Genomic DNA, 27,090 nt, shown 5'->3' on the forward strand with positions numbered 1-27,090 from the left:
GAATTCTAACTCATCAATATTTGCTGAGCATCATTCACCAATAAATCCTGCCTCTCTCGCGCTCGCTCCCTCCCTCCCTCTTTCTCTCTCTCCCACTCTCAGCCCAGTCGGTCGAGGCAGATGACCGCCCCCCTGAGCCTGGTTCTGCTCGAGGTTTCTGCCTCTTAAAGAAAGTTTTTCTTTGCCACTGTCACCAAGTGCTTGCTCATTGGGGGATTTGTTGGGTCTCTTTAAATTATTTTATAAAGAGTTTGGTCTAGACCTGCTCTATATGTAATTGATGTAATTTTGTTATAATTTGGCGCGATACAAATAAATCTGATTTGATTTGATTTTATTGGATTTTCTTATGGCGTTCCTCATGACACCCGCTTGCTCTCCCCCCCACCCCCCCACCCCCTAAAAAAAAAAAAAACACCTCCCTTTTTACTACTTTTGTGGGTTTAAGTATAACACAAAGCAACTTTGCATGTATTTTTGTAGCAACATGAGCATCTGAATCTTCGTGCCTTTTGTGTGTGCGTTTCATAAAGTTAAAGGCAGACATAAATGACACACCTCATCTTCCTTCCCATAGGCCTCTGTTTTAATCAGCGAAATAGTCTGTGCGTGTAATGACCTTTGGAAAGGGTGAGATAAGTAGATAAGGGTGACTGTGACAAGTGTTGAGTTTCTGTACATTGGCGCTGGTGGTGAAATAAGGGGGTGAATGACAGAGGGAGGAAGATTAACAGAGAGGGAATGTGATAAAGAGGAGTATTTAAGGAGATATATGCAGACAGAGGGCTGAAAGACATATAGAATGACATTGAAATTTAAACTAAAGAAAAGCACATTTTCAGGTGGTCATCCTCATGTTTTCCTGGGAGGAAATATGTTTTTCGTGATCTGTTTATTTCCCCTGAGGAACTGACTGATGGAGCACTTAAGCCCAAAAGTCAATACTTTTCAAAGGAATAAGTCACAATGTGGGGACGTCAGACAGACAGTCCATGCCATTTGTTTGTTCCTCAGGCTCTGGGCTTCAGCAGATTTGCAATAAAACAATGAATACAACATCTGCTTTCATTTTCGAGAATTAATTTTAGAAAGACTTGATCACATTGACAGTTGTGAAATGTAGAAATATAGTTTTTTTTTAATGCATAACACCTGATTTGCAAGCAATACAAGCAGAATGAGCATCTGTGTCATCCTACCATCACACATCTTACTGCTTATGTATCGTCTTTAGCACACTGGTAGTTACTGATGATTTCACTGCTGACAGAAGAACATACAGATTAATATACAGATGGATACAGAAGTTTTTAAACGGGAACACGGTGTGTGTTAAGACCAAAAGTCAATGGAGAGGTCATCAAGACCTAAACACATGACCAGGCACTTGACTCTCATGTTCTTTGGATTTTACAAAATAGTTTGGATGTCTAAACTTCAATGTCTCAGAGCTGCTGTAATTCCAAGCTGCTGAACCAAATGCAAGCAATTCAGAATGTGATGATAAGGATGAGTGTAAGAGGAAGATGATGAATGGGTGAGAACAGGGACCTGAGGGAAGGATAGAGGGATGAGGGGAGGGAGGGAGAGTCAGAGGTTGAATGGATAAGGAGGTGGATGGGGGGCCTGGCAGCAGAGGGATGATTGGATAAGGGGGCTGGGGCAAGGTCCTCACAAGCTGATTATACAAATCCTGGTCTTCATAGAAGATTAGCTCCTGTACACATGCACGCACACACACACACGCACACGCGCGCGCGCGCACACACACACACACACACACACACACACACATACACAAAAAAAACACAGAAGCTTGCTGCAACCTTCTGTTGCCCAAGCGAATGTTGATTTGCTCTACCTCTTCCTACTCTCTGGCAAACCTGTCGCTGCATCCAAATCCCTCCCAGGCTGGGTTTAAAAGCAACCAAGACCCTGAAACTTACATTCATTTAAACTCAGTTTCCCATCAACCCAACATTTTTTTTAAGACTTCATTAAGCTAATTCTTTTCCATCTAATATGGCAGAGACATTATTAGTGTCCATGGTGAATTTCTATAGCATATACATTAATATGAAGTTCTTACAACTGCAGTAATTCAGCTTGGGATTTTTCATTGCTGAGCCATGAACGAATGCCTGAAACAAAGAGTTATTTGACCACCTGCATCAAAGCAGATTCACAAATCTCACATTAAAGTTTATTTTTAATCAATGGAAAATTAATTCACTCTCTAAAACATGAAAGTGTTAACATTGACACTGCAATCATCCATAACATTATGACTGCGGCAGGTGAAGTGTATGGTTCAATGTGAGGATGAGAGGAGTATTGATGTGATAGAGAGCAGCTCAGTAGAATCTTTCATTTTTATTAAGGGATTGGCTGCTTAACAGCTGGAGAATTTCTTTAACTAAAAACGTGGCCTTCAGCCAGCCGTTGAGGCCTCACTGCTGCTCAGTGGCCTTCTGAATAAACTATGGTGATGGCAAGTGCAAAAGTACAAAGAGGAGAATTTGAGAGATGTTCTAACGCAGTATCTGTGCTCAGCATTTCCTCCATGACTAGCTTTGAAACAAGAAGGAATGAGACAGATTGTGTCACAGTAAGATACTTATCATGGAGGTAAAGAAGGGGACTGAATGGCAGGATATGCTTAAAGTCAGCCAGATTTCACAGTGCAGCACTTCTCACTGCAAATGACAGTAAATTATGAGAAGGGATTAGAGTACACAGCGTACATTTGCAGCGAATGGAGCCTTTAAACACCACCATCCACAAATCATGCTCTTTGTCAGGCATGCTTTCCCTGAAAATGTCATAGTGGATGAATAACAGTTGAACCAGTTTCCCTTTGTGTGAATATATCTGTGAGCATTTTGCACTCATCCCACATCTGCAGGTGTGGCAAAGCTACAGAGACAAATACCATCATGCAGTGTTGTCAGTCTGAGTATCACAGATTACCACCTGTGTTTCTCTTCCACAGGTCATCCAACACTCCCTTTGCAAATATAAGCTTTGCTTTACATTCCACTGGTGTTATTCACTGCTTTGACAATTGCAGATTCACCTTTTAGCGGAGTGCAAGAAAAATGTGCATATTTGTCATTGTATTTTGTCTTCACAAGGTGCCAACAGCTTATTCACCACATATTAACCAGCCTGCTTTTTTATTTATTCAGGAACCAAGCATCACTTCAGGCACACAGACTTAAAAAGCCTCCAAAAGCCTCACTGAGATGAAATAGAACATCCCTTGCCAGGTAAGTTTTGGTTGTGGAAAGGATAAACCACTGCACACAGTCAGCTACCGAATGCTGAGACTGATGTGCATTAATAGTTTAATGTATTGTCCATTCATCCATCTTCTACTGCTTTTTTGTTTCTAAGTCACGGGGGGTGCTGGAGCCAATCCCAGCCAACGTTCCAGGTGAGGGGCAGGGTATACTGGACAGGTCGTCAGTCCATCACAGGGCCAACACACAAAGTCAAACAGAGACAAACAACCACCCACACTCACACTCAGACCTATGGACAATTTAGAATCACCACTTTACCTAGACATGCATCTCTTTGGATGGTGGGAAGAAATCGGAATGTGAGCTGGGATTGGCTCCAGCACAGCTGGGAAGCAACCTGGACCCATTCAACCATGACCAAAGGAGCTATCCAAATTCATATAAATAAAAATTAAATAATAACAGTTAGTGAGAGACTGACTACACACTTTGTCTGAGATCTGTTTGTTCTTCTGCTGTTGTCATTTCTGTTGGATCAGACAGAGAAACAAACAAACTGAAATGGGATTTTCAGAAATCGTAAGACCTGCTGAATAAAAAAAGGAGAATAAATAATAATGACAAAAAGTCTTTCTCACATTTTGTGTAAGTTTTACCAATGGGAATCATCTTTTACAAAGTCAATATCTTCTTTCTTGGTTGGCAAAGTAGATCTTAAAGTCTCTGATGAAAAGATATGAACAGTCCCCTTTCACAACCAATCAACCAATGGAAATTTACCAAAATCAGCATATTTTTATCATGCTCTGAAAAGATCACCCCAGTTATTTACGCTTACTCTATGATTTACTTCCTTCTCTCACCTAATTCCTCTCTCTATATTACTGACCAATCCTGTTAACAGCTATTGTGAAGACAACAGGTACCGAAGCCTGTTTCAACAAAGTAAACCGTTGCAGTTGAGGGGAAAGTACAGACTTGACGTGCATGTGTACAAGAGCTGTATGGACAAAAAGCCAACCAGCATTGATTAGCTGTGATTAGCTCATGCTGCTAACAGACTCCCTGTGGTCCTCACTGAATGACAATGAAGTTCACTGCAAGGTCAGAAGTTCAGAATGTGGCTGCAGAAGCACAGAAGCATATACACCCAACACATTGATAATACTTATATGCGAGCGAACACACACACACACACACACACACACACTAAAGGCATCTGGTTTGTGTCACTGTGGCACAAACACTGACAGCTTTGTGAGCTGCTTGGCTCGCTTCAGCCTCAAGCACAACAGACATAATACCAGCACACAAACACACACACTGGACACACACAGCATGCAGACAATAAGAATAATTTCACTGCACAAGATTTGGACAACATGCATTTGCTAAAATTAAAAAAAACAAAAATATAATTTATATTTCTCCATGAATTTGTCATGTTCAAATTCAGCCTTGACACTGAAAAATTTATGAAAAATATTAATTTTGGGTAATGTTGCTGGTAGAATGTCTATATGACCATCTGCAGGTGTCCTCTTGGTATATTTGCTGCTGGGAAGTGAGTGCTACACTTGCGAAAAATAGGCAAGATGCCGCACAACAAGGTGTTTTGTGGGCTGAAATTTCAAATTAAATTAAAATTCAAACTTATTTATATAGTGCCAAATGATGGTACAAAGGTACATCAACACACTTAAAACATAGAGTAGGTCTAGACCCAAGATTCTTCCAAAAAGGTCTAGACTCTTTATGGAGTTTCTAAAGACACCCAACATATCCCTCCAAGAGCAAGCAATTACTGCAAACAGTGGCGAGGAAAAACTTCCTTCAAGAAGCAGAACTAGGTTCAGGGAAGGCAGCCATCTGCATCGACTGGTTGGGTTGAGAGAGGGTGAGATGGGGGTGGAAAGGATCCAAAAAACAGAGGAAAGGATCCATCCCCTCTGCGGCCATCACTTCTTACCATCTCTTTAAACATTATGCAATTGCTTGTGCTTCCGTGTAGTGTGCCATAATGAGATTTCGGTGGTAACAGGAAGCAGTCATCACGTTTAAGGAGTATGGGTGGAGAAATCAAAGGGTATTAATTATCCAGTGATCCTTAATCTGATAAACTGTCACTTCACTCTGCACCAAAGGCTTTAAAAAAGGAAACCTCCCCACTGCAAAGGAATTACAGAAAGGAAAGACCAGCTTCTCCGTCTCTCTATCTGCAGCAAAGACAAATCTGGATTTAGCATTATTATTGTGTCTGTCTCTTTGTGGGTAATTAAATGGAGCTGAATAATTTTATCTTTATCTTATGTCTTTTTGTTCTTTTCTCACAGCCTCTCACAGATAGACTAAACTGTGTGTGCGCGCATGTGTGTGTGTGTGTGTGTATGTGCGTGTGTATGATCAGAGTTGTGATACCATAAAAGACTGTGTGGTCCTGCGAGATGTCTTCCAAATAGGAGGTTAAACAAAGGAATGTGCTGAATAGATGTTTCACCTTGGGGGAAACAATAGGTGAAAATGAAGAGGATGACTTTGGTTGACCCAAAAAACAGCGCACACACACACGCACGCAGATGCAATCCAATTTGTTCCCCTGTGTTTAGAATGAGTTTAGTCTCTGTTTTCTGACTTTTATCAACATAATAGATATTTGCAGTGATAAATTCCCATGCAAACAAAGTTTTAGAAAGCTGGAGCAGTGTGACTGTTACAGACAGTGATACATTGAACAACAGCAGCCTACCTCCCGAACCACTGAAGACACCGTAGTCAGCCGATTGTTCAGGGTGGGAAGCAGCATGAATAGACTTGGCACAGATAGGAAACAATCAATCAAACGTCCTCCTCGTCTTGCCCTGAGTGATGCTTTAGCAATGTTGCAAACTGCTCCTTGTTTTCCCCTTTTTGCAGAAGAAATCAACTCAACAATGTCCAACCTGGGAGCAACACAGCAAACTGTTGTTCACATCAAGTAAACAATAAAGTCAGGAGAACAAAACACACACACACACACACTAACACACACACACAAAATGCTGTTCCAAAAGGGGCTCCAATCCTGCCTGATGCCAAAGTACAAGCTAGAGTGGGATTTAGAGCCCATCATAGCACAGAAACAGCGCTGGTTAAAGTCTCCAATGACATTCTAATGGCCTCAGACAATGGATCAGCCTCCATACTTCTCCTTCTAGATCTTAGTGCTGCATTCGACACCATAGATCATAATATTTTACTACAGAGACTGGAACATGAAATTGGAATGAAAGGAACTGCACTAAAGTGGTTCAAATCCTACTTATCAGATAGACATCAGTTTGTTCATGTAAACAAAAGCTCCTCCTCATGTACTGTAGTCAGTCATGGAGTCCCGCAGGGTTCGGTACTTGGACCAATCCTCTTTACGCTTTATCTGCTTCCTCTAGGCAACATTATCAGGAAACACAGCATCAATTTCCACTGCTACGCAGACGATACTCAGCTGTACCTATCAATGAAGCCAAATGAAGTCAGTCAGATAGTCAGACTGCAGGCATGTCTTGAAGACATAAAAGTCTGGATGACTGGAAATGTTTTAATTCTCAACTCTGACAAAACAGAAGTTATTGTACTCGGTCCTAAGCACCTCAGAAAAATAATATCTAATCATCTCATCAGTTTGGACGGCATTACTTTGGCCTCCAGCTCCACTGTAAGAAACCTTGGAGTAATTTTTGACCAGGACATGTCCTTTGTCCCTCACATAAAACAAGTTAGTCGGGCAGCTTTCTTCCACCTGATTAGGAAAATCAGAAACATCCTTTCTCAGGATGATGCAGAAAAACTAGTCCATGCATTTGTAACTTCTAGGCTGGACTACTGTAACTCATTACTATCTGGATGTCCAAACAAATCTCTAAAAGGCCTTCAGTTAATTCAGAACGCTGCTGCACGAATATTAACAGGAACTAGGAAAAGAGATCACATCTCTCCCGTGCTCTTCATTGGCTGCCAGTAAAATATAGAGTAGAATTCAAAATCCTTCTTTTAACGTATAAAGCTCTTAATGGCCAAGCTCCATCGTATCTCAGAGAGCTCATAGTTCCTTACTGTCCTAGCAGGCCACTCCGCTCTCTAGATGGAGGTTTACTTGTGGTTCCTAGAGTCTCCAAGAGTAAATCTGGAGGCAGATCGTTCAGTTATCAGGCTCCTCTTCTATGGAACCAACTCCCAGCATCGGTCCGGGGGGCGGACTCTTTAGTAACTTTCAAGACCAGGCTTTCCTGGTCTTTCCTGTATGACAGAGCGTACAGTTAAAAAGTCCTCTACTCTTTAGGTATGCTGCTATAGGCCTAGGCTGCTGGGGGAAGGACTGAGCTTCTCTCTTCTCTCTCTCTCTGCCAAAGTCTCTGTCTCTCCCAGTTCCTCTCCTCTCTCTCCCTGTCCTCATCCTGCAGGTGGTGACTCATCTCCATCCCATGTTCCTGCAACACCTGCTGGTCCCATATAGCATGAATTCTGTATTACAGCTCAACTCCATGAACTTCATGCAACAACATGTTCCTGCCTACACCCCCCCCCCCCCCCCCCCCCTCCAATGCCTGCCTGCCTGTCTCTCTCTCTCTCTCTCTCTCTCTCTCCCCCACTCTCAACCCAACCGGTCGAGGCAGATGGCCGCCCCCCCTGAGCCTGGTTCTGCTCGAGGTTTCTGCCTCTTAAAGGAAGTTTTTCCTTGCCACTGTTGCCAAGTGCTTGCTCATCGGGGGATCTGTTGGGTCTCTTTAAATAAATTTATAAAGAGTTTGGTCTAGACCTGCTCTATATGTAAAGTGCCTTGATGTAACTTTGTTATGATTTGGCGCTATACAAATAAATCTGATTTGATTTGATTTGAGGTCAGCAATGTGAGACACCAGAGCAAAATCTTAACAGCTTGCTCTCGTCAGGGAGGTCTGGGAGAGATTGGTGCAGCTCCTTCCACTGACGTTCAAGCCAGGGCCAGAGGTGGTAGCAGATGTACATTTTGTCCATTTCCATGAAAAATGCCTCTTCCGGCAATACATGCCCAGTAAGCCAGGCAAATATGTCACAAAAATCAGCCATAGATGGAATCTACAGATTTACACAGGCAAATCTGCAAGAAGCATCCCTTTAAAAAAAAATTAATAAATAAATAAAATACAAAAAAAATACACAAGGAAATGCGCAGTCCTTGACATGACTACTGGACTGCAAGGTCACAGCATCACTTGTGAAAATTTCATTACCAGCTGTGATTTTGGACAAGAACTTGAAAGTTGCAAAAACCTGAGCTGCCCGCTGAAATGTTGCAGGTGAAGGACAGGACTCCACTTTCCTCAAAGTTTGTTTTTACAAACACCACTGTTTCATACTGCCCAAAAAAATGCCAGAATGTGACATCGATGTCCACACTTAAGTAAGTGACAAGAAGCCCATAATCATCCTTGAGTATGACAAAAATGCCACCTAAAGTTTTCCAACGAATGGAGATGGCCAATGGTTGTGTTTTACAACATCCCAGATGTGTCTGCATACATACACAGTATTTGTGTTATGGACCCACATTCACCAATGGTGGAACTCAACCAAACAAACAAAAAAAACTAAAACATAGAGAATATTTCTTGACTAGCTAGGAAGTTCCCTTGTCAAGGTTCACACATTGCGCAAAGGGAAGGTGCTCTGAGACACTCATTTTATTTCTGGTTCTGGCTATTTATGGAGCCAATCCCAGCTTACATTGAGCGATAGCTGAGTACACCCTGACAGGCTGCCAGTCCATTGCAGGGCCAACACAGAGACAAATAACCACTCACACTCAGATAATTTACAGTCACCAATTAATCCAAACATGATGTCTTTGGATGGTGGGAGGAAACTGGAGTACCTGGAGAAAACCCATGCAGGGAGAACAAACTAATGCCGCACAGAAAGGCCCTAGGCTGGGAACCGAACTAACGACTTTCTTATTGTGGGGCAACAGCGCTAACCACTATGCCACCGTGCTGCCCATAGTTACTAAGACTAAAAATTATATATTTTTCTTTACATTTAAGAAATGAGACAATATATTAAAACCAATCTTTTCATGGATAAGCAAGCCTAACAAGGTACAAAACAAATTGGATGATCATGTGTTTTAGGGTACTTTAGGGCTGATTTAAGACATAAGAGATAGTAAAAGAAAGCTAACACAAGAGGAAGGTTAAGTTTGTTAGAGATGTATTTGCAGTCTAAGCTCAGGGATATGGGAGTGTTTGAGTAGTACCCACTTTAACCTACAGGAACAGTGTTTTACATTTCAGCAGTGTAACAGGCATCTCTGAATCTGTTTCGTTAAGATTTTGGCCAGGTCTTTTCTCATCATACAACTGACTTGTAAGTTTGTTTATTTCCAAGGCATAAACATTTTTGTCTTATGCAGGGACCCTTTTTTTTTCCCTCTTTAGTTTTTGTATTTGTTTCAGTACAGCACCTCCTATATTTAGCAGAATTTCAGGGGGTTGTGTGTAACAGGTTGAAAATAAATAGTTTGTTCCGAAATTCCTGCCAAAATGTGAAAGTATCATACATTGGTAATTTGTAGTACAAGTACTAAAAGAATGTGTTCAAACAGCAACGCCTACTGGTGGTCTATATAGTAAGCTGCAACTGGAAGTTTGCCACAGGCTATGGAGATCTTTGCAGCGATATCCGAGTACCCAGTGGATGACGCCAACTATTTGAACGTGTATGCTTAACATATACTCAGCAAAGCCTCACCATCCACAAACCTCTTGTACACTGTAATAAGTGATTTTGGAGAGTGGTAAATATAATCTATGCAAACGATATAAAATTTACTAGATTATTGCAGTTAGCCAAGAAATTATAAAGAAATGGGTAAATTATACATCTGCTACCTATCCATTAACAGTAACAACCGTTACATAGGTAAACGCGGTAAGATATACCCCAAAGCCATAAGTCCTGTGCTCCAAAGTGCTCATGCGTCAGGCCGCGTATTTGAGTGAGCGGGACAAGGAACTCTGTCATCTTCCTCTCTCCTCCGGCTGCCATCCGCAGAAGCAAAGGTAAGCTATTTACATATGGCCTCTGTGTAATAGCGCAAATGCAAATGGTAATTTATGAAATAATGAGTTATTACACTTCACTTGTATTCGGCGTGCGTCTGTGTAACGTGCCATTACTTGAAACGAAAGTTTGAATCTGTCGCTGGCGCCACCATGGCTATTAACCGTCCGGACAAATCGCTGCAATGAAAAACAAACATAACTGACCCGTATAAACGTATACGCTTAACTGAGTGTCTGTCCGTTTATTACACTCTGCATGTGGCTTGTCTCTCCCGCTCCGCTCGAGTGCGACTGAATCCGGCCTGGGCCCGCTTCACGGGCGCGAGGTAACACATAGCATTAGCACATTATAGCATTATACTGTAACTTAAACGGGATACTTCAGCTATAGAAGTGTGGTTGTATTGGTACTAGTGGTGGGCCGTTATCAGCGTTAACGTGCTGCTTTAACGTGAGACTCTTATGGGGCGATAAAAAAATATCGCCGTTAATCTAAACGTTAATCTGGGTTGTCCCATATATATTTGTCTTCCCCAGTACATGATCGTTTCTTTTGTGTAATTTTTTGTTTTGTTCTTATTTCTGTTGCAGGCAGTTGCAGGCAGAAAAGTTCTGGGGCTGACACACCCATCCACGCCCAGTGTATCCTGTACAGGTATCTAAGTTTTCTAAATAAAATAAATCACATTGACCTTAAAGATGTAGTTACCTTAACCAAAGTCCTCAGTTTAGGGAAAATGAACTGGAAGTGCAAGTTGTGCAACTTCACAACATCAAAAAGATTAGACCTGCTGAAACACAGCAGGCTAATACATTGGCATTTTGGTCGTGTCCACTACATACCCTGCCTCTATGAAGATTGTCCTTGCACCTTAAAGACATGGGGTGCATTAAGGCACCATTCTCAGTCTACCCAGCCAGGCAACATCCTTTCGTTCACATGCATTGTCTGTAATTCATGCTCTTTTGACAATGAGAGGAAATTCTTTGAACATCTTGGTAGCCATCTAAAAAAGTTTGAAACTGTGCCATGTGTTTTTGAGGGCTGTGGTTACAAGACCAACAAATACACAACATTCCACAGCCACAAGAGGAGAAAACACAACCCACATTCATTGGAAGATTTCAAGACCAATGTTCTCCATCAACACCAAAACAACCCGGACGAAGAAAGTGATTTTGTTGAGGATGAAAACGACTGTGGCTCTGTCCTTGAGGAGGATGAAGACTTGCACAAAATTATTACTAAAAGAGTGGGGTTGCTCATCCTGAAAATGGAGAGCATTTTCAATGTATCCAATTCATGCATTGACGAACTGGTAGAGGAACTTCATTTCCTTACAGCTACTGCAAGATTTGAAGTCATTTGAAGATGATGGTATTTTTATTCCAAGTCTGGGCAAAGTGGTCAAGGGCACTGTATTTACTGTAGTCGCTGACAATCTTGGCGCTAACTCAATAGGTGGGTTTGTTGAAAGCTTTTAAGCTTCACATTTCTGTCGCTTTTGCATTGGAAAACGGTCACAGATCCAGGAGCATGAAGTTGGAAAAGGACTGTTTCCTCTACGGACTAAGTCCAACTATGCCAAGCATGTCAAAGCAGCACTGTCTGATCTTGCAGAAGCTCACCACTGTGGAGTTAAAAGACAGTGTCCCATCTCAGACAAACTCAGTCACTTTCATGCTACATCAGGTTATCCCCCTGATGCTTTGCATGATTTGCTTGAAGGGATTGTACCTGTGGAAATATCACTCATCTCTCTTCAGGAGCTCAACCATACCATCTGTTGCTTTCCTTACAAATGGAGTGACAAAACAAATTGTCCACAACCTATTGCCCCAAATTTCAAGTCACGAAAAGGAGGTAATGCACATGAAAACTGGTGTTTGTTGAGAATGATACCACTCATGATTGGTGACAAAGTCCCAGAACATGAGCCTGCTTGGGAGGTTTTGATGACCCTAAAAGATATTGTTGAACTTGTCATGGCTCCTCTCCACACAGATGACACAATAGGGTACTTGCAAAGTCAGATCTCAGAACACCGTTACAGATATTGTGAAGTATTCCCAGAGGAGAAAGTGAGACCAAAACATCACTTTCTCGAGCATTACCCTTTGCTTACAACTGTTTACGGGCCACTTGTACATTTCTGGACTATGCGGTTTGAAGCCAAACATCGATTCTTTAAAAGGATTGTGAGGCAGACTGGGTATTTTAGAAACATACTTATGACAATGGCAAGAAAACACCAGTCGATGATTGCGTATCATACCCACATTTGCAACAACCAAAGGCCAGCACTGTCAGTGTCCCAGAAGACTCAAGTGGCAGTCGATGTACTAAAGGACAGCATTAAGGAGTCCTGAGGAGTTTCAAAGTAGAGCCAAGAGGAGAGACAGAAATCCTTAAACATTCTGAATTGAAAGAAACATACCCCTTAGCTGCTTACAATACAGCAGAAGGCCGTATGGTGTCCCTGAAACACTTAATTTGCACATCAGAGTAAGTGTAATGGGTTGATTATTTCTGTTATCATATCAAATGTGTGTGCACTTTTCAAGTACAGTTATTGAAAAAAGAATTACTTCACCAAAAACTATTTGACCAGACATCCTGTCTTATTTATTTATTGTAATGTTTATGTTTATTATCAAAGATTATTAATTCAAACTTCCACTGAACTAAATCTCCAACTATTTCTTTGGCAGAAAAATATTGAAGCAAACCTATGAAAGTAAGCTCATCAACTATTAACAACATGTCTCAATTTATTTTCTTTGTCTCTCTCTCTCTCTACAGCTGAGGAAACACACAACAAACAACAATGGCAGTCCAGTTAAGAGTCATTTTAGAAGAACACAGCATTCAAAAGTTGACACTTCCAACAGGAATTCCCAATACGGTGGAAGTTTCCATAGTTACTGAAACTTTCCAATTGCATGGGGAAGTTGGACTACTCTACCAAGACAAAGACTTTGACAATCAGTTTTTTAGTCTCACCTCAACCGCTGACTTGTACAACAAGTGATCACTGTTAAAGTGATCCTAAAAGAGTCGATCATCACCCTTGACCTACACCCAGTATATGAATCATCTACATTGAGCTCTCCGAGTTCAGTGAGCACCTATCCTGCAAGTACTACTGAAACGGACATCCGCCCTGCAGATGATGATGCATCCTCACAGGTGTCCGACTGCGCATCATCAAGTTCCAGGGACACCATTATTTACCCTGATTCATGTCGCACTGCTACATGGCCAGTGACATTTCAAGTACCGGAGTTTTCCCAAGACATCGAACTAATCCTTGCAGAGGCAAACAAATCGTACCAAGCCACTGGAAGACACTTCATGGATGCCAGTGTTAAATCTGCAATAATGCAAGACCTTGCTAAAGTAATTTTTTCTTACACTGCCTACCCAACCAGTCAGCAGGTCCTATCAGTGGCTGAAGCCTTAGTTTCCAAGTTTCCGTGTCTTAAGAAGCAGGGATCATTTGCGGGTTTATATGGCTGGCAGCAGCGAATAAAAAACAAGATGCACAATCACCGTGCCAAGCTACGATCTCGAAAATATTCATTCCCAGAAATTGAAATCAACACCTTAAAAAGGAAGCATCCAGCTGACACAGTGCCATCAAAAAATTTAAAAAAGCCCAAAAAAGCAGAAGTCAATTTCCTCCCTCCGCACCCTGCTGGCCAAAGCCAAGAGGCCCTGGAAAAAGAGAGGCTTGAATTATTGAGTGAAATAACAAAGAAAAACAATGCCAAGATAATTGCAGATAAAATGAATAAAACCTTCTCAAGCAGAAGAGCTGAAGTGGTCAACCTCAGTCCCTCTGTGGGAATGCTTACAGAAAGATGGCCTGCATTATTCACTGAGGCTCAGGTGACAATATCTGATAATTTTTCCTTCCCACTGGGAAACATTCATGTGATTACTTTTAGATGTAGTCTGATCTAAAATTTAATTTTTTGTCCTTTTACTGACTAGATCAAGGAAGAGTTCAGACGTATCACAACAGTTTCCTTGGAGGAGACATTCCAGCTGAAGCTTGACGAGTATACACCACGTCTTTTACATCTTATGCGGGCCAGAGGAGGAGCTGTTGGCTCTAAAATACGCCCTCTGCTGGACACTGTAAATGACGTATGTTATTTTACTTTTTTCAAAAATATGTAATTATTGATATAAGTTAATTTAAAGTGAGATAATTTGTAAACAATTGCTTTGCACAAAGTTAAGCTCCTCGTCAACTTAACAAACTACAGTTTAACATCAATCTGTGAAATGTTAAAAAATTTTTATGTTTTTAAAGAATTTGATAGAATTTGATTAGTGTATGTAAATCACTCACCACTCCACTAAAAAAAAATGTTTTCACTAAATTGTATCTCCCTACAGACACAGAGCATTGAGAAAAAAAGAGATGCAGTTGTCTGCTGCCTCATTGACTACCTCGGTGAAAAAAAGGAAGATCTTTTCCAAGACTGCCAGGTATGTCATATTGATAAGAGATGATTGATTAACTCAAGGGATCCGCATGTCTTCCTCTCCTCGCCTCTCCTCTCCTCTCTCTCCTCTCTTCTCCTCTCTCCCCTCTCTACTCTCTTCTCTTTTTCTCCTCTCTCCCGTCTCTTCTCTTCTCCTCTCCTATCCCCTCTTCTCCCCTTCTCCTTTCATCTTCTGTCAACTTCCCTCTGCTCTCCTTTACTCTGCAAGATAAACTGAAATGTTTTGAAATAGAATCTTAAATAAAATAAAAAACGTGTATGCTCTTTGATTTTGTTTTTTTATCATGTAGGAATGTGAGGACTACACTAACAAAACAATGAAGGTGATCGTCTCGCACAACATCATGGCTGAGGAGGACCCATCAGAAGTATCCATTGTAATTGATGGACACCAAGTGATAAAAGGATGTGGAAGCCGGACAAAGGTATGTGTACTGCTGATGGGACTGATATATGCCCTCAACCTGGAATATCCAAAGCAGCTGAAGTACACATTTGAGGCTTTTCAAAAACTTTTTCTGGAACTGGATGGGGCAAAACTGCAAAAGAAGGTCCACAGCCTCAAAAATAAGCTCATGCAATACACCTAGATCTCTCCTTTTATCTTCCCCTCTCTTCTCCAGGTGCACGCGCACACACACACACACACACACACACACACACACACACACACACACACACACACACAGTCACACTAAAGACAGTTGGATTCAGTTATAATAGTTCTGGTCTGTTTGCCGAATTTGTTGAGACAGGAACCACAGAGTTTGTTTCCTTGTTTATCTTTCAACACTCTGTTAGAGGCATTCATTACAGATACTGTTAAGAAAAAAAAGAAATGACAAAAAGGTGGCGAGTTTGCTCAGCACCATTCTGAATGATTTTGCACGCGCACACTTTTTTTCAGGTTTTCTTTTTCTTTTTTGTGCTAACAGCAACTGACACAGGACAGACACTGCTGGATCATTTTAAGAATCACTTATAGTTTCCTATTGTTTACCATAGATGTGTCTTACTGAGCTGTGTGTTATATTTTTAGATTGTATCTCCATACAAGCATTTCTAAAGTGCAGATCCCAGCTTCTCCTCTCTGCTCTGCTCTTCTCTCTTCTCTCTGCTCTTCTCTCCTCTCTGCTCTTCTCTTCACTTCTCCTCTCTGTTCTTCTCTTCTCTCCTCACTTCTCCTCTCTGTTCTTCTCTTCTCTCCTCACTTCTCCTCTCTGTTCTTCTCTTCTCTCTTCTCCTCACTTCTCCTCTCTTCTCCTCTCTGCTGGATGTCCTAAAACATTGATATGTTTTAAGAAAGAGTTCTAAAACAGGTTCACTTTTAATTACTAAAATGTTGTTGCACTTTGCACTTTTTTGTTGATTTTATGCATTAAAAACGCTGAAATGACGAACCATCTGAAAGTCTTTTTTTGGGGGGGTACATCTTACTTTCTCTGAATAAGTAATGGTTACTGATATTAATTAACTTTGATTAGTAATTATCAGGTATTACATACTAGCAAGCAAGAGATAATTTTACCCAATTTCAATGAGTAAGTGACTGCTGAATAGATCCATAAATGTGAGGTAAATTTCACCCAATTTTAATGAGTAAGTGACTGTTGAATAGATACGTAAATGTGAGGTACATTTTACCCAATTTATTTAAGCATTTCATAGCTTTTTATTTAAGTTATTTTATACTCAATATATGGAATTGAATCTACCCCAGCAAAGTCGATGCAAATTGTTACCTCCGATATATTGGGTAAATTCTATAGATTGCTTTTTACAGTGTATGTGTGCATCTTTGGCGGAATGGGTTGAAAACCTGAGTTACATGTGTCATACGATCTGGTTTCAGTTTCATGCATCGACCTACAAAAAAATAATCTGAAAATTTGAATGCATTTCAGAATTAACCAATTCTGGATTCCATTAGGAATGCAACAGAGATATTATATTTGTTACCCCAATGCTGGTGTGACGGATGTGTATGGAACCCAAATGCAGCACTCAGCTCAGGAACAGTTGGTAATGACTTATTTTCACAGCAGTTAAGCAGGAGTCTTAGCAGGTGAATTAGCTTAGCGTTCAGTTCACACTTCAGGCTGGTAGCCCAAAAATAGTCTCTGGATATCTGGCTTGTTAACAGAGATGAGTTCAACCCGGCCGCGGGACCAAGGAGGGGGGCGTGCACCTTCGAACCCGTAAGACTCTGTCCTTCGGTGGCCAGGAGAAACGGGAAAAGGCTTTCTTTGAATGAAGTCGTTGACATTTGATGTCCGGAGCCAGACGGATCAGCCGAAGGTGAATTGACGAGCCGCAGAGGAGTGGTGGCCAGGCAGAAGAGCTGAAACCAGGAGAGCAGGTAGACAAGGCAGAGGTACCAGTGAGGAGCGAGCTGCGGAGGAGTCGAGGCTAGGCGGGGGAGTCGAAACCAGGAGAGCAGGCAGACGCTGTAGACGCCAAGGCTGAACCCGTGGTCAGAGACAAGAGGCAGGTCGGTACACTGGGAGGCAGACGAGAAGAGCAGGTCGGGGACAGGCAGGGTCGGCACCAGGAGGTCAGGCGAAGAAGGAACGCTGGAGAGTCTCTCATAGTAGAACAATCTGGCGAGGAGTGAGAGTACTGGACGAGTTTATATGCAGGCTGATGAGACAAGCTGAGCAACCAGGTGAGCAGAGTTGAGCTGATGAGGGGGCGTGGCTGAGAGGTGGAGTGAAGCAGAGGCAGGGAGATTGATAGAATACAGAGGGCAGAGGGGAACCCGGAGAACAGAGCTGTGACAGCTGGTGTATGTGTAGGAACCTTTTGCAAGCATTGGTTTCTCATAGCACCATTTGGAGTGGGGTCAGAGTGGAGACTATATTGACCTAAACTACAAGTGAAAAGCTTGAGCTCTGTTTTACATTGGATTATAATAGTGTTGTGGCATCAATAATATTCTCTGAATACCTGAGACGGGAAAATGTTTTACCATTATTGGCTGTTGTTTCTAATGGGCATCATACCTAAATTCATATTCATTGTGCTATTGTCAAATTAACAATCTCCAGTTAATTTAGCATTTGCTGGAAAACAACAACAAAAAATTAAGTTTTTTTTTATACAATTTTTTATGATTTGTTTTTATAAATAAAGTTTTTTTATAAATTCAAGGGTCAAGGGGTTAAGAGGGTAAAGTCCAGTGAGGGATATGAATGCCACAGTGTGAGACTGACATACAACTAATCTCTAAAAGTTCTAAAACTCTTTAGGTATCAATGTGTGTGTGTGTGTGAAGGGTCATTGTACTTCATTACAGTGGCCACTCTAGACATCAGTGTCCAAATAAGAAAGCAGGAAGTGTACGAAAGAACAACAATCAATATCACATTCATTGTGACAAATGATGCTCTGGCTCTCTAACACACACACACACACACACACACACACACACACACACACACATCGTCCTTCACTCTCGACCTTTCGATTTTCTATTTCATTATTATCTCCTTGACCCACAACACTCCACAGTGTCTCTCTTGCTATCTCTCCCTCTCTCTCTCCTTTACATATGGGTGACGAGCCATGGCCTAATTTCCTTGTGTCTGGCAGACAAGTTGGTTCTAAATTGGACAGAGAAACCAAGAATAGGGCAGTGACTGAGCAAAACCAACAGCAAATTAAACAACTGCAACTTGGGGGGAGTAGGCTGAGCAAAATCAAATCAGATTTATTTGTATACCACCAAATCATAACAGCTTTACATAAAGGCGCTTTACATATAGAGCAGGTCTAGACCAAACTCTTTATAAAATTAAAGAGACCCAACAAATCCCCCATTGAGCAAGCACTTGGCAACAGTGGCAGGGAAAAACTTCCTTGCAACCGTATGTGTGTGTAGGTGTTCGGTGTAGACAGATGGGGCAGCCTAAGGAACAGTTGAGAAAGGCTTTATATTGCAGCTGCCCATTTTTGTTCCCTTATTAAGCAAACACACAATCAGAGATACATATTACAGCTGTCCTCATGTAGAACTGGCTGCCAACCTGACGCCAGAGCAGCTGCCACACAAACAGCCCACTTCACAGACACACACATACTGTATATGTGGTGCCAATATACTGTAAGCGCACATGAATTGCCATATCAACACAACACACACTGATTGAAGATGAACTCACACACACATACAGGAGCATGTGTTTCTGTATAATCAAATAGTAACTTTTAGAGATACACACACCTTTGCAAATGTACACACAAATAAACAGAAAACGCACCCTCTATAGTCCTACATACAAACACACAGTCTCTATCCTTTCCTGTGTGCACTCTCAAATCAATCAGTGCAAATGCACACACACATATTGTATCTTTCCCTTGATGTGAGAGAGATGAATATCACAGACAGAAATACACACACATACATGCTATGTAATCATTCTTCTTCTAATCACAGAAGCAGCAGCTTTTCCTTGATGTTCACACTGAAATTGTCAAATGCACACACATACACACACTCACACACACTTGCACAGAGAGCTGCATCTTCATCTAGATCTGAGCAGAATGTACAAGCAGCAGTGTGTTCAACAAACCTCCACAGATACACACACACACACACACACACACAGATTGATATACATATGCCCCTATCACCAGGTGCATCTCCAGATGCAGAAACACATGTCAACTTCCTTCCTGTATGTGTGCAGACACATGTTGTGAAGCGAACAGAGCGAACAGAGTGAACAGAGTAGCCAGCTCAAATCAGACCAGTTGCACCTGACACTGTTCATCAACAGCCCTGCAATCTGCTGTGTTGATCAAAGGGCTGTCTGTGAATATAAACGAAAGAAAAAATGTAAAATGTTCACAATCCATGTAATAGAAGTCTTTTTATATACTTGCCAGGATTAACATCTTCTGCAAATCTAGGTTGAAAACTTAATTTAAAGCTGCACTAATACAGATTTTTATGTTGATAAAAGGTCACTCACGTCAAGAGTCCAACAGGGAAACTAAGCAGTTCCCTTCAGCTCTGTGGCGTGTTTTCGTGTCTTTAAATTCAGTAATTTCATATTATGGTTTCTATCTCCTCTCAAGCTGCAGGCAGGTAACAGTTTTGAGAAAAAAAAAAGAATGGCTGTGCAGCACCAAACAACTGACAGAGTAGCTAGTAAATACTAACACCTGCATGTGTGAAGGTGGAAAGCTGGATATTTCCCTAAGGTAGTGGTTGAACTCCACTGAAGTCCATTCATCGAACTGCAACATAGCTGGAGTTCAATGAATGGACAGAGTGGACATCAAACCTCAGCTGAAACCTAACGCTCCTTTCCTATGTGAAATAAATATCTGACAGTTGGTAGATGCAGCTCTGATCTTTCCTCTCCTGCTTTCCCACTTATCAAAGATTCATTAGCTCAATCATATAACCGCCAAGCTCTCCATGCACATCCTCAGTCCATTAACACAAAGGGATATTCCTCCAGTGGGAATGCTGCAATAACGCTCTGCTCAAGGACACGGCGGTAAAACATATGAAATGATAGCCCCCGTGGCAATTGAACCCACAACCACAATGGCATATTTGCAGCTGCTGCCTTTAACAAGTGATCCACAATGCTTTTATATCAGTGCCCATTCTGGAGGAAATAAAAAACTTTATTCTTCTTTCTACATTGATACTTTCCGCTTGTCTCCTTCTATGGTACAGAACAGCCAGGTAATTGAAACACAGAAGAGTATCGGAGGGATGCTTTAACAGGTGGAGGGCACTTTTACAGTACAGTGCCAATATGCATCTGTATCATTTTCACAGCAAAAATAGGAAGTGCTACAAATTTTCCAAAAGCAACAAAAAAAAAAAAAAAGTTTCTGTTCATGTTTATGTTGACACCATGCTTTAAAATCTGTATTCAATGTCAGGATAAGGCAAACATTTAGTGCTTTTTGATTAACTATATCACAGTTATCTACAGCCAAGTCCATTATGGATTCTTTGTTTGCACCAGATAGGCAAACTGTCAGAAGGATCATTGAACTCCATTAAACTGTGATCTAACAAGTGGTGTTGAGTGCACACAGCAGTCAGGGGCTGCAGTGGCTTGTGTTGAAAATGAATAATTGGTTTGGTCAGTTGGTTTGCACTGACTTCAGCTGCTGTCATTGTGAAGATAAACTCTTCAAGGCTGACATTCCCTGGATTTGGCAAGCGCTGTATTTATAGCCTTTTAGTGACTTTCATTCACTGTGAGCTGTGTCTCAGGTGCTGGTTTGAGCATCAAGAGCAGTTTATGGTTGTTTGGTGGCTCAAGAATAACCAGTGATTAATCGAGAACTTGTGCCGCTGCATTCAGTGAGTTATTTGCAACTGTGTTATGTAAAATAACATAATAATATGTTCAAGGTGTATCTGGATCAGGACTGGACCCAAAACACAAAACTGTCTACTCCAGAGAAAGTGAAACCCCTTGTGTCTGCTGCTATTAATTTGTGTTATTCTTAGAAATTATTCAAAAGTTGTATTTAGATGCACACTATGTCTATTTACAAAAGGATTTATTATTTCTATTTTGACTTTTGGACCTCCCTGACAAGTCTTTGTCTCAGTCTCTCTCTCTGTCCTTTTAGGTTTCTCATTGATAAAAAGTTTGATGGGTACAGTGCTTTTTCTGGAGGCTTTAATGTATTAATGAGTAGAGGAAATGTGGAGAATTGGAGAGGGGAGAGAAGAAATGAGGAGTAGAGGAGAGAAAAACAGTTAATCTCTCTCACACACACACACCTGCATGCGTGCGCAGATGAGGTGGGAGATTCTCAAAGGAAGCATATTTGTGGGCTTTGAGCCCACCACATATCAGTGAGAGAGAGCGCTTAAGGTGACATATTGGTGAGAGAGAGTGGATGGGTGAAAGTAGGTGAGAGGTGGATGAGAGTGGTTAGTAGATAGGAAACTATAATACCAGAGTGGAAGAAAGCAGAGAAGTATGGAGAAGTGGAGAGACACACACAGTTAGTGTTGAAAGTTAAAAATTTTGAGCATATGTAGACACTGAATGTGCAGGAATGTAAAGTTGTGTTTTCGTGGTCATTCCTGATTGGGCTCTCAATAAAGATGCACACACATAAAACATTCGAAAAGCCTTTTTTGTATACTTGGAAACTAATAGGACATTATTTCCCTCACCTGTAGTTAAGGGGATAAAAATTCATTTATTGTTTTCAAATGTTGTGCCCCATCTGCTTGTTATGAATTTGCATCAGAGACCACAATCTACAGTTCTCATACACTTGCACACAATCAGGGAAACAGACAGCATCCTGGCCCAACATTATCAATCAACTCTACCATCCTGATTTTTATGCCATTTAACCAGGCTGAGCAACCGATATGCCACTTCAATCATCATCTGCCAGTATAAAAGCTAGTGCTAATTAGCATCCACATGCTAAATTACCTCCCATCCCATGTTTCCTGATTGGGCTTGATGATTTTGACAGCCAGTTTTACTGTGAAGCATGCAGAGCTAGTACATGCACAACTATCTGAAACCTAAGGGGAACAGGTGCATAGTGAATTGTAGGACAATGGATGGTGCTATGATGGCGTCTGAGTGTGAGTGGTTGGTTGTCTCAGTCTGTCTCTGTGTGTTGGCCCTGCAATAGACTGGTGACCTGTCCAGGGTGCACCCCGCCCTCATCCAGTGTGAGTTGGGATTGGTTCCAGCAACCCATGTGACCCGGAAATGGATACGCAGATGAAATGAATGAATAAATTAATTAACTCATCAGTTCATATTCTCCAGCCAATTTACATTATCCTTGAACCTCACATGTAGCTCAGCAGTGCCAGTATACTGTCACAGGTGTCATCTTTAACTTTATCTCAGCAGAAAACTCTGCTATTAAATCATGATAAGACCCCTTACTTTGAGATGGGACTCTTAATCACATGTGTTATATAGAACCAATAAAGATGGTCTGAAGATTTTACCAACACAGTGCCGATTTTATCCAACTCATACGTCAGAAGTGATCTTGTACAGCAGTAGAAATGTTGGCTGGGTATTTTACACATAGATGCTGTGGTCAGTCAGCTGGGGTAGTTTGATTAGTCATGATTAGCCATCACCACACATCCCAAAGCCGAGCCACAAGTCCCCAGAAGAACCAAAGCACTCAACTGGACCATCTGCTGTTGGGCCCCCAGACTGCCAGCCTCACGGGCCACGCAACTGTTGAGAACTGGGCCCTAGACCCATGCCATCACTAGCTGCAAGTGAGAGTGTCCCCTTTCCTGTGCTTCCTCAATCCCTGTCAAGGAATTATTGCCCTGCGCCATGAATAAGTGATCCTGGATATGGTATAGTACATTAAGATTGGGGGAAAGGAGAGGATGGTGGGGGCACGTCTGAGGGGTACAGCACAGTGCTCTCCTGCCAAGGCTTATCCAATGGACTGCCCAGTGTAAGATTTACACTCATGATTATATATTCATAGATCAATCAATAGAGGGAGTCTAGCAGCCCAGACTTTCAATGCAGGCAAACACACAATTAGCAACAGTAGGAATTCTAATAAATGAGTGTGTGAGTGTGTGTGTTTGTATGCACGCACAGACTTCATTAAGCTTTACATTTCATTAGGCCAAGCAGCACAGTTTGGCTCCCTGTGAATAGTAATAAAAAACAGACAGCCTACACCCCATCTCTCTCCATTTGCCCCAGCCTAACTCTTTTTTCTCCCCTTTCTTCTAGAATCTGTTTCAAAGCTCATCCCCTCGTATCTCAGATGATAGACTGTAGCTGGAGCGGCTGCTGATTTACACTGATTGTTACATCCCGTTACAACTTCTCTCTTCGCGCAGATGGCTACATGTTACTGTACCATCTACACTGATCTGTGTGAGGACACTGGCAGCCTGCACCTCCACCTTTATCTCCTTCATCTCCTCAACCCTGAGAACAGGAAGAAACGACTGAAAAGAAATGGGATCCTGATCAGCGGGATGTCATCAGGGATCTGCTGATCCCACACCCGCAGTCCAGGGGTCAGGTGCAAAGACAAGTGAGCTAAGTTTCAGTTGACGTAGCAAAAACAGCAATGACAGCAAGCTGTGCAAGGAGGCTTGTGTTTGTCTGTGTGAGCGCATGTGTGGTGTGTGATATCGCAGCCAATAAGAAATCAGTTGACAGCAGCATTACTGTTATAGAAACACACAGAACTGAAATTGAACCTGTCCAACTACAGCAGCTGGAATTTTTAATATGTTTCAATACAACGTGACAGAAAATCTTGCATATGTGAATTTTTCACACCTGCAACAGCAACAGTCCCATGAGCGCAAAAACAAATACACAAACCAAGAAGCCTACCTTCTTAATGTGTCCACTGCGTGTGCCGGTGAAGGCCACAGTGTGTCCCTGGTAGTCGTAGGCTGCTACGGAGGTCATGCCATCATCTTTGTCCACGTAGAGCGGGACGCCCTCGATGACCATGGTGCCCCCTAGAGGCTGGTTGAAGTCTTGGCCGCAGAAGTTATCATCTATCTGCAGTGGCTGGTGGGGGCAGGGGTTGGGGTGGGGGGAACCAGACATTAACTCCAAGCATGGACATTGCTTCTTTATCTTTTTAAACTATCATTAATTCTTTTGATCTCAGCAGCACAAGTCGCTGAGTGGGAATCGTTGTGAAATTCATGGACTTCACTGGGAAAATTAACTTCATTTTCCTAATGCTCCTTTTCTGGAAATCTTTAGACCAGGTTGTCTTTCATTCAATCAGGATAAACAGTCAGACTTTTGTGAAGGCGATCAAGCATCTCAGGCTGTTTTAAAATAGCAAACAGTTGTTTGATATCATTTTACAGATTGATGTCTGATGGAGCCTCTGACCAAAGATGAGTCAAGTTCAATACACATGGAATAAACCCAAACGGCAGGCAAGCACATGAGCAGGACACTGGTTGTGACCACAGGGGACAAATTATAGGTGCGTGCGTGTCAGATTAGCATATCATAATCAAAGTATCTCATCTAGTTATCATGGCCCGATATGCTGATATCTCACGCCTGATTTATGAACAAACTGTGTGTATGTGTGTGTAATAGGGATGTCATTAAAAGAGTAAAATCTGTGCCTCAGGAGAATCATGTTCCTCTTACATGCAAAACGGAAATAATCAACTGCATATCTGCATTAACAGTTTAATGTCCTCACAAAAAAAAAACAATGGAAAAATTATTTATTAGGATTTTTTATTTTCTTAGGGCAATAATAACATGAAAATTATAAAAAAATATATGTTTTTAAAGTATAGGCCTCTACCAGACGGTTGAGATGACACTTCATGGTAAACATACATACAAATACCAAAATGTGCTCTACCAAACGGTTGAGCAGGACATTAAAGCGTGAAGTGTGAAACATTTACACACCTACTCACTAACACTCACACACAGACAAGAAAAAACACTGGTATAACCTGACTTCTACAGTATTCTGACAAATGCCTAGTATTTGTTGCTAGGTGACAGTAACCATGATATGAGTGGAGGGAAAAGTGTGACGATACAGTTTTAGGTCAGGTGGATAGATGAGCCAATGACAGTGGTATATCACACAGGATAGCTGTGTTCGATTTCCTGGTAAAAACAGTAGTTAGTGTTTATTTTATTTGTTATTGTGATGGACTTTCAACTGAACCAACAATCATCTACTAAACAAAAGAAAAGTTGTTTTTTGTGTCTAAACCTAATGAAGCCTTGAGTGTTTATTTTTCTAACCATGACAGCAAAGGTTTACAGTTACCATGGCAATGCAAAACTCTGGTTCACAAGTTTACAAATGGGCATTATTTAAGGAGACACGCTTACGGTGTATAATAAAATGACATATATTCTATTTCAGGTCAGACTTCAGTTTGGAGTATGACAGGTAGTACTGTAAAAAAGTTGTGACATATTAATAATTTATTGCACATGCACAAACAAGCAAGCAAGCACACACAGACAGACACACACACGCTCACAGTAGTCATGTATGTATAGAGCAGGGGTGTCAAACTCATTTTGGGCCGGGGGCCACATACAACCTACTTTGATCCCAAGGGGGCTGGATCAGAATAGTGTATTCTCTAAAATTAGTAGTAAGTTAAAAATCTCGAGAAGAGAGACACAAATTTGTCATAGAAATAGTTTTATTTAATAAACAGCATCTTCAACAAATGTGTTTATATTATGAACTTGAGAAAAGTACAGTATCAAGTACAGTATATTTGTGCATTTCAATATATTTTAGTCATGCTTTGTTTTTGCTCCTGAAACTTGGGATCTTTTAGCCTGGACGAGTGCATCAGGTACCATGTCCTGAGTAGCTGCCACCTTCAGAATGTCATCCAAGTGCTTGTGTGTTAGCTTTGAGCGCAGCTTTGTTTTATTAATATTCATTACTGAAAAAACTTGCTCACAAAGGTATGTAGTCCCGAACATGCACAGCATTTTTGCAGCCAGAGCTGTACTGTGGCAGGAGAAACTGATAAAATGTGTCCAAGCCCACAGACACAAATTTTTCCTTCAATGCTACATCACACTGCAAATCTATTATTTCAAGCTGCAAGTCGGCAGGCACATCAGAAGGTCTGACTGTGAATGGCATACAAAAAACTGCAAATTCTGTCTTGAGTTCGCTGAAGACCTGAAATTGTCTCTCAAACTCCCTCAACAACCCTGTAATCTCTTTGGACAGCATCATGTCAGCAGCAGGGTTGGATTCACATGTATGTCTCAGACTGGGAAAATGAGCAGGGTTACCATTGGCAAGCTGCATCTCCCACAACGTCAGCTTGGATTTGAACGCACGTATATTATCATGATATTGTGTGACTATTTTTTTGCGTCCTTGCAAGTTTTTGTTAAGATTATTCAGGTGCTCTGTAATGTCGACCATAAACGCAAGATCCTGAAGCCATTGGTTGCATTGTAATTCTTTGACATGTTTTCCTTTAATCATCACATAGCTTGAAGAAGCGCTTTAGTACAGCACCTCGGCTTAACCACTTCACTTCAGTGTGGTATGGCAGTCCATGGGTAATGTTAGTGTCGCTGAGAAAGCAGTCAAATTGACGATGATTTAGATCTCTGGCTCGGGTGAAATTAACAGTACGGACAACAACCTCCATGACGTGATCCATTTTCAGTGACTTGCAGCACAATGCTTCCTGATGCAAAATACAATGAAATGTAAAAAAATCACCACCTCCCTTTGCG

At 41.5% G+C, this 27,090-nt stretch overlaps 1 protein-coding gene across 1 annotated transcript in view; it reads right to left on the bottom strand.

Annotated features, from left to right (window-relative positions):
• Positions 1–27,090, bottom strand: part of LOC115045717 (plexin-A1-like) — a 229,084-nt gene that overhangs the window by 177,660 nt on the left and 24,334 nt on the right. Inside the window, exon 2 of the mRNA XM_029505519.1 lies at positions 24,199–24,381. Within this exon, the coding sequence (XP_029361379.1) occupies positions 24,199–24,381 (183 nt within the window). The remainder of the gene's footprint in view (positions 1–24,198; positions 24,382–27,090) is intronic.

Source organism: Echeneis naucrates, chromosome 7, assembly GCF_900963305.1.
Source record: "Echeneis naucrates chromosome 7, fEcheNa1.1, whole genome shotgun sequence".
In the NCBI taxonomy this organism is placed as follows: Eukaryota; Metazoa; Chordata; class Actinopteri; order Carangiformes; family Echeneidae; genus Echeneis; species Echeneis naucrates.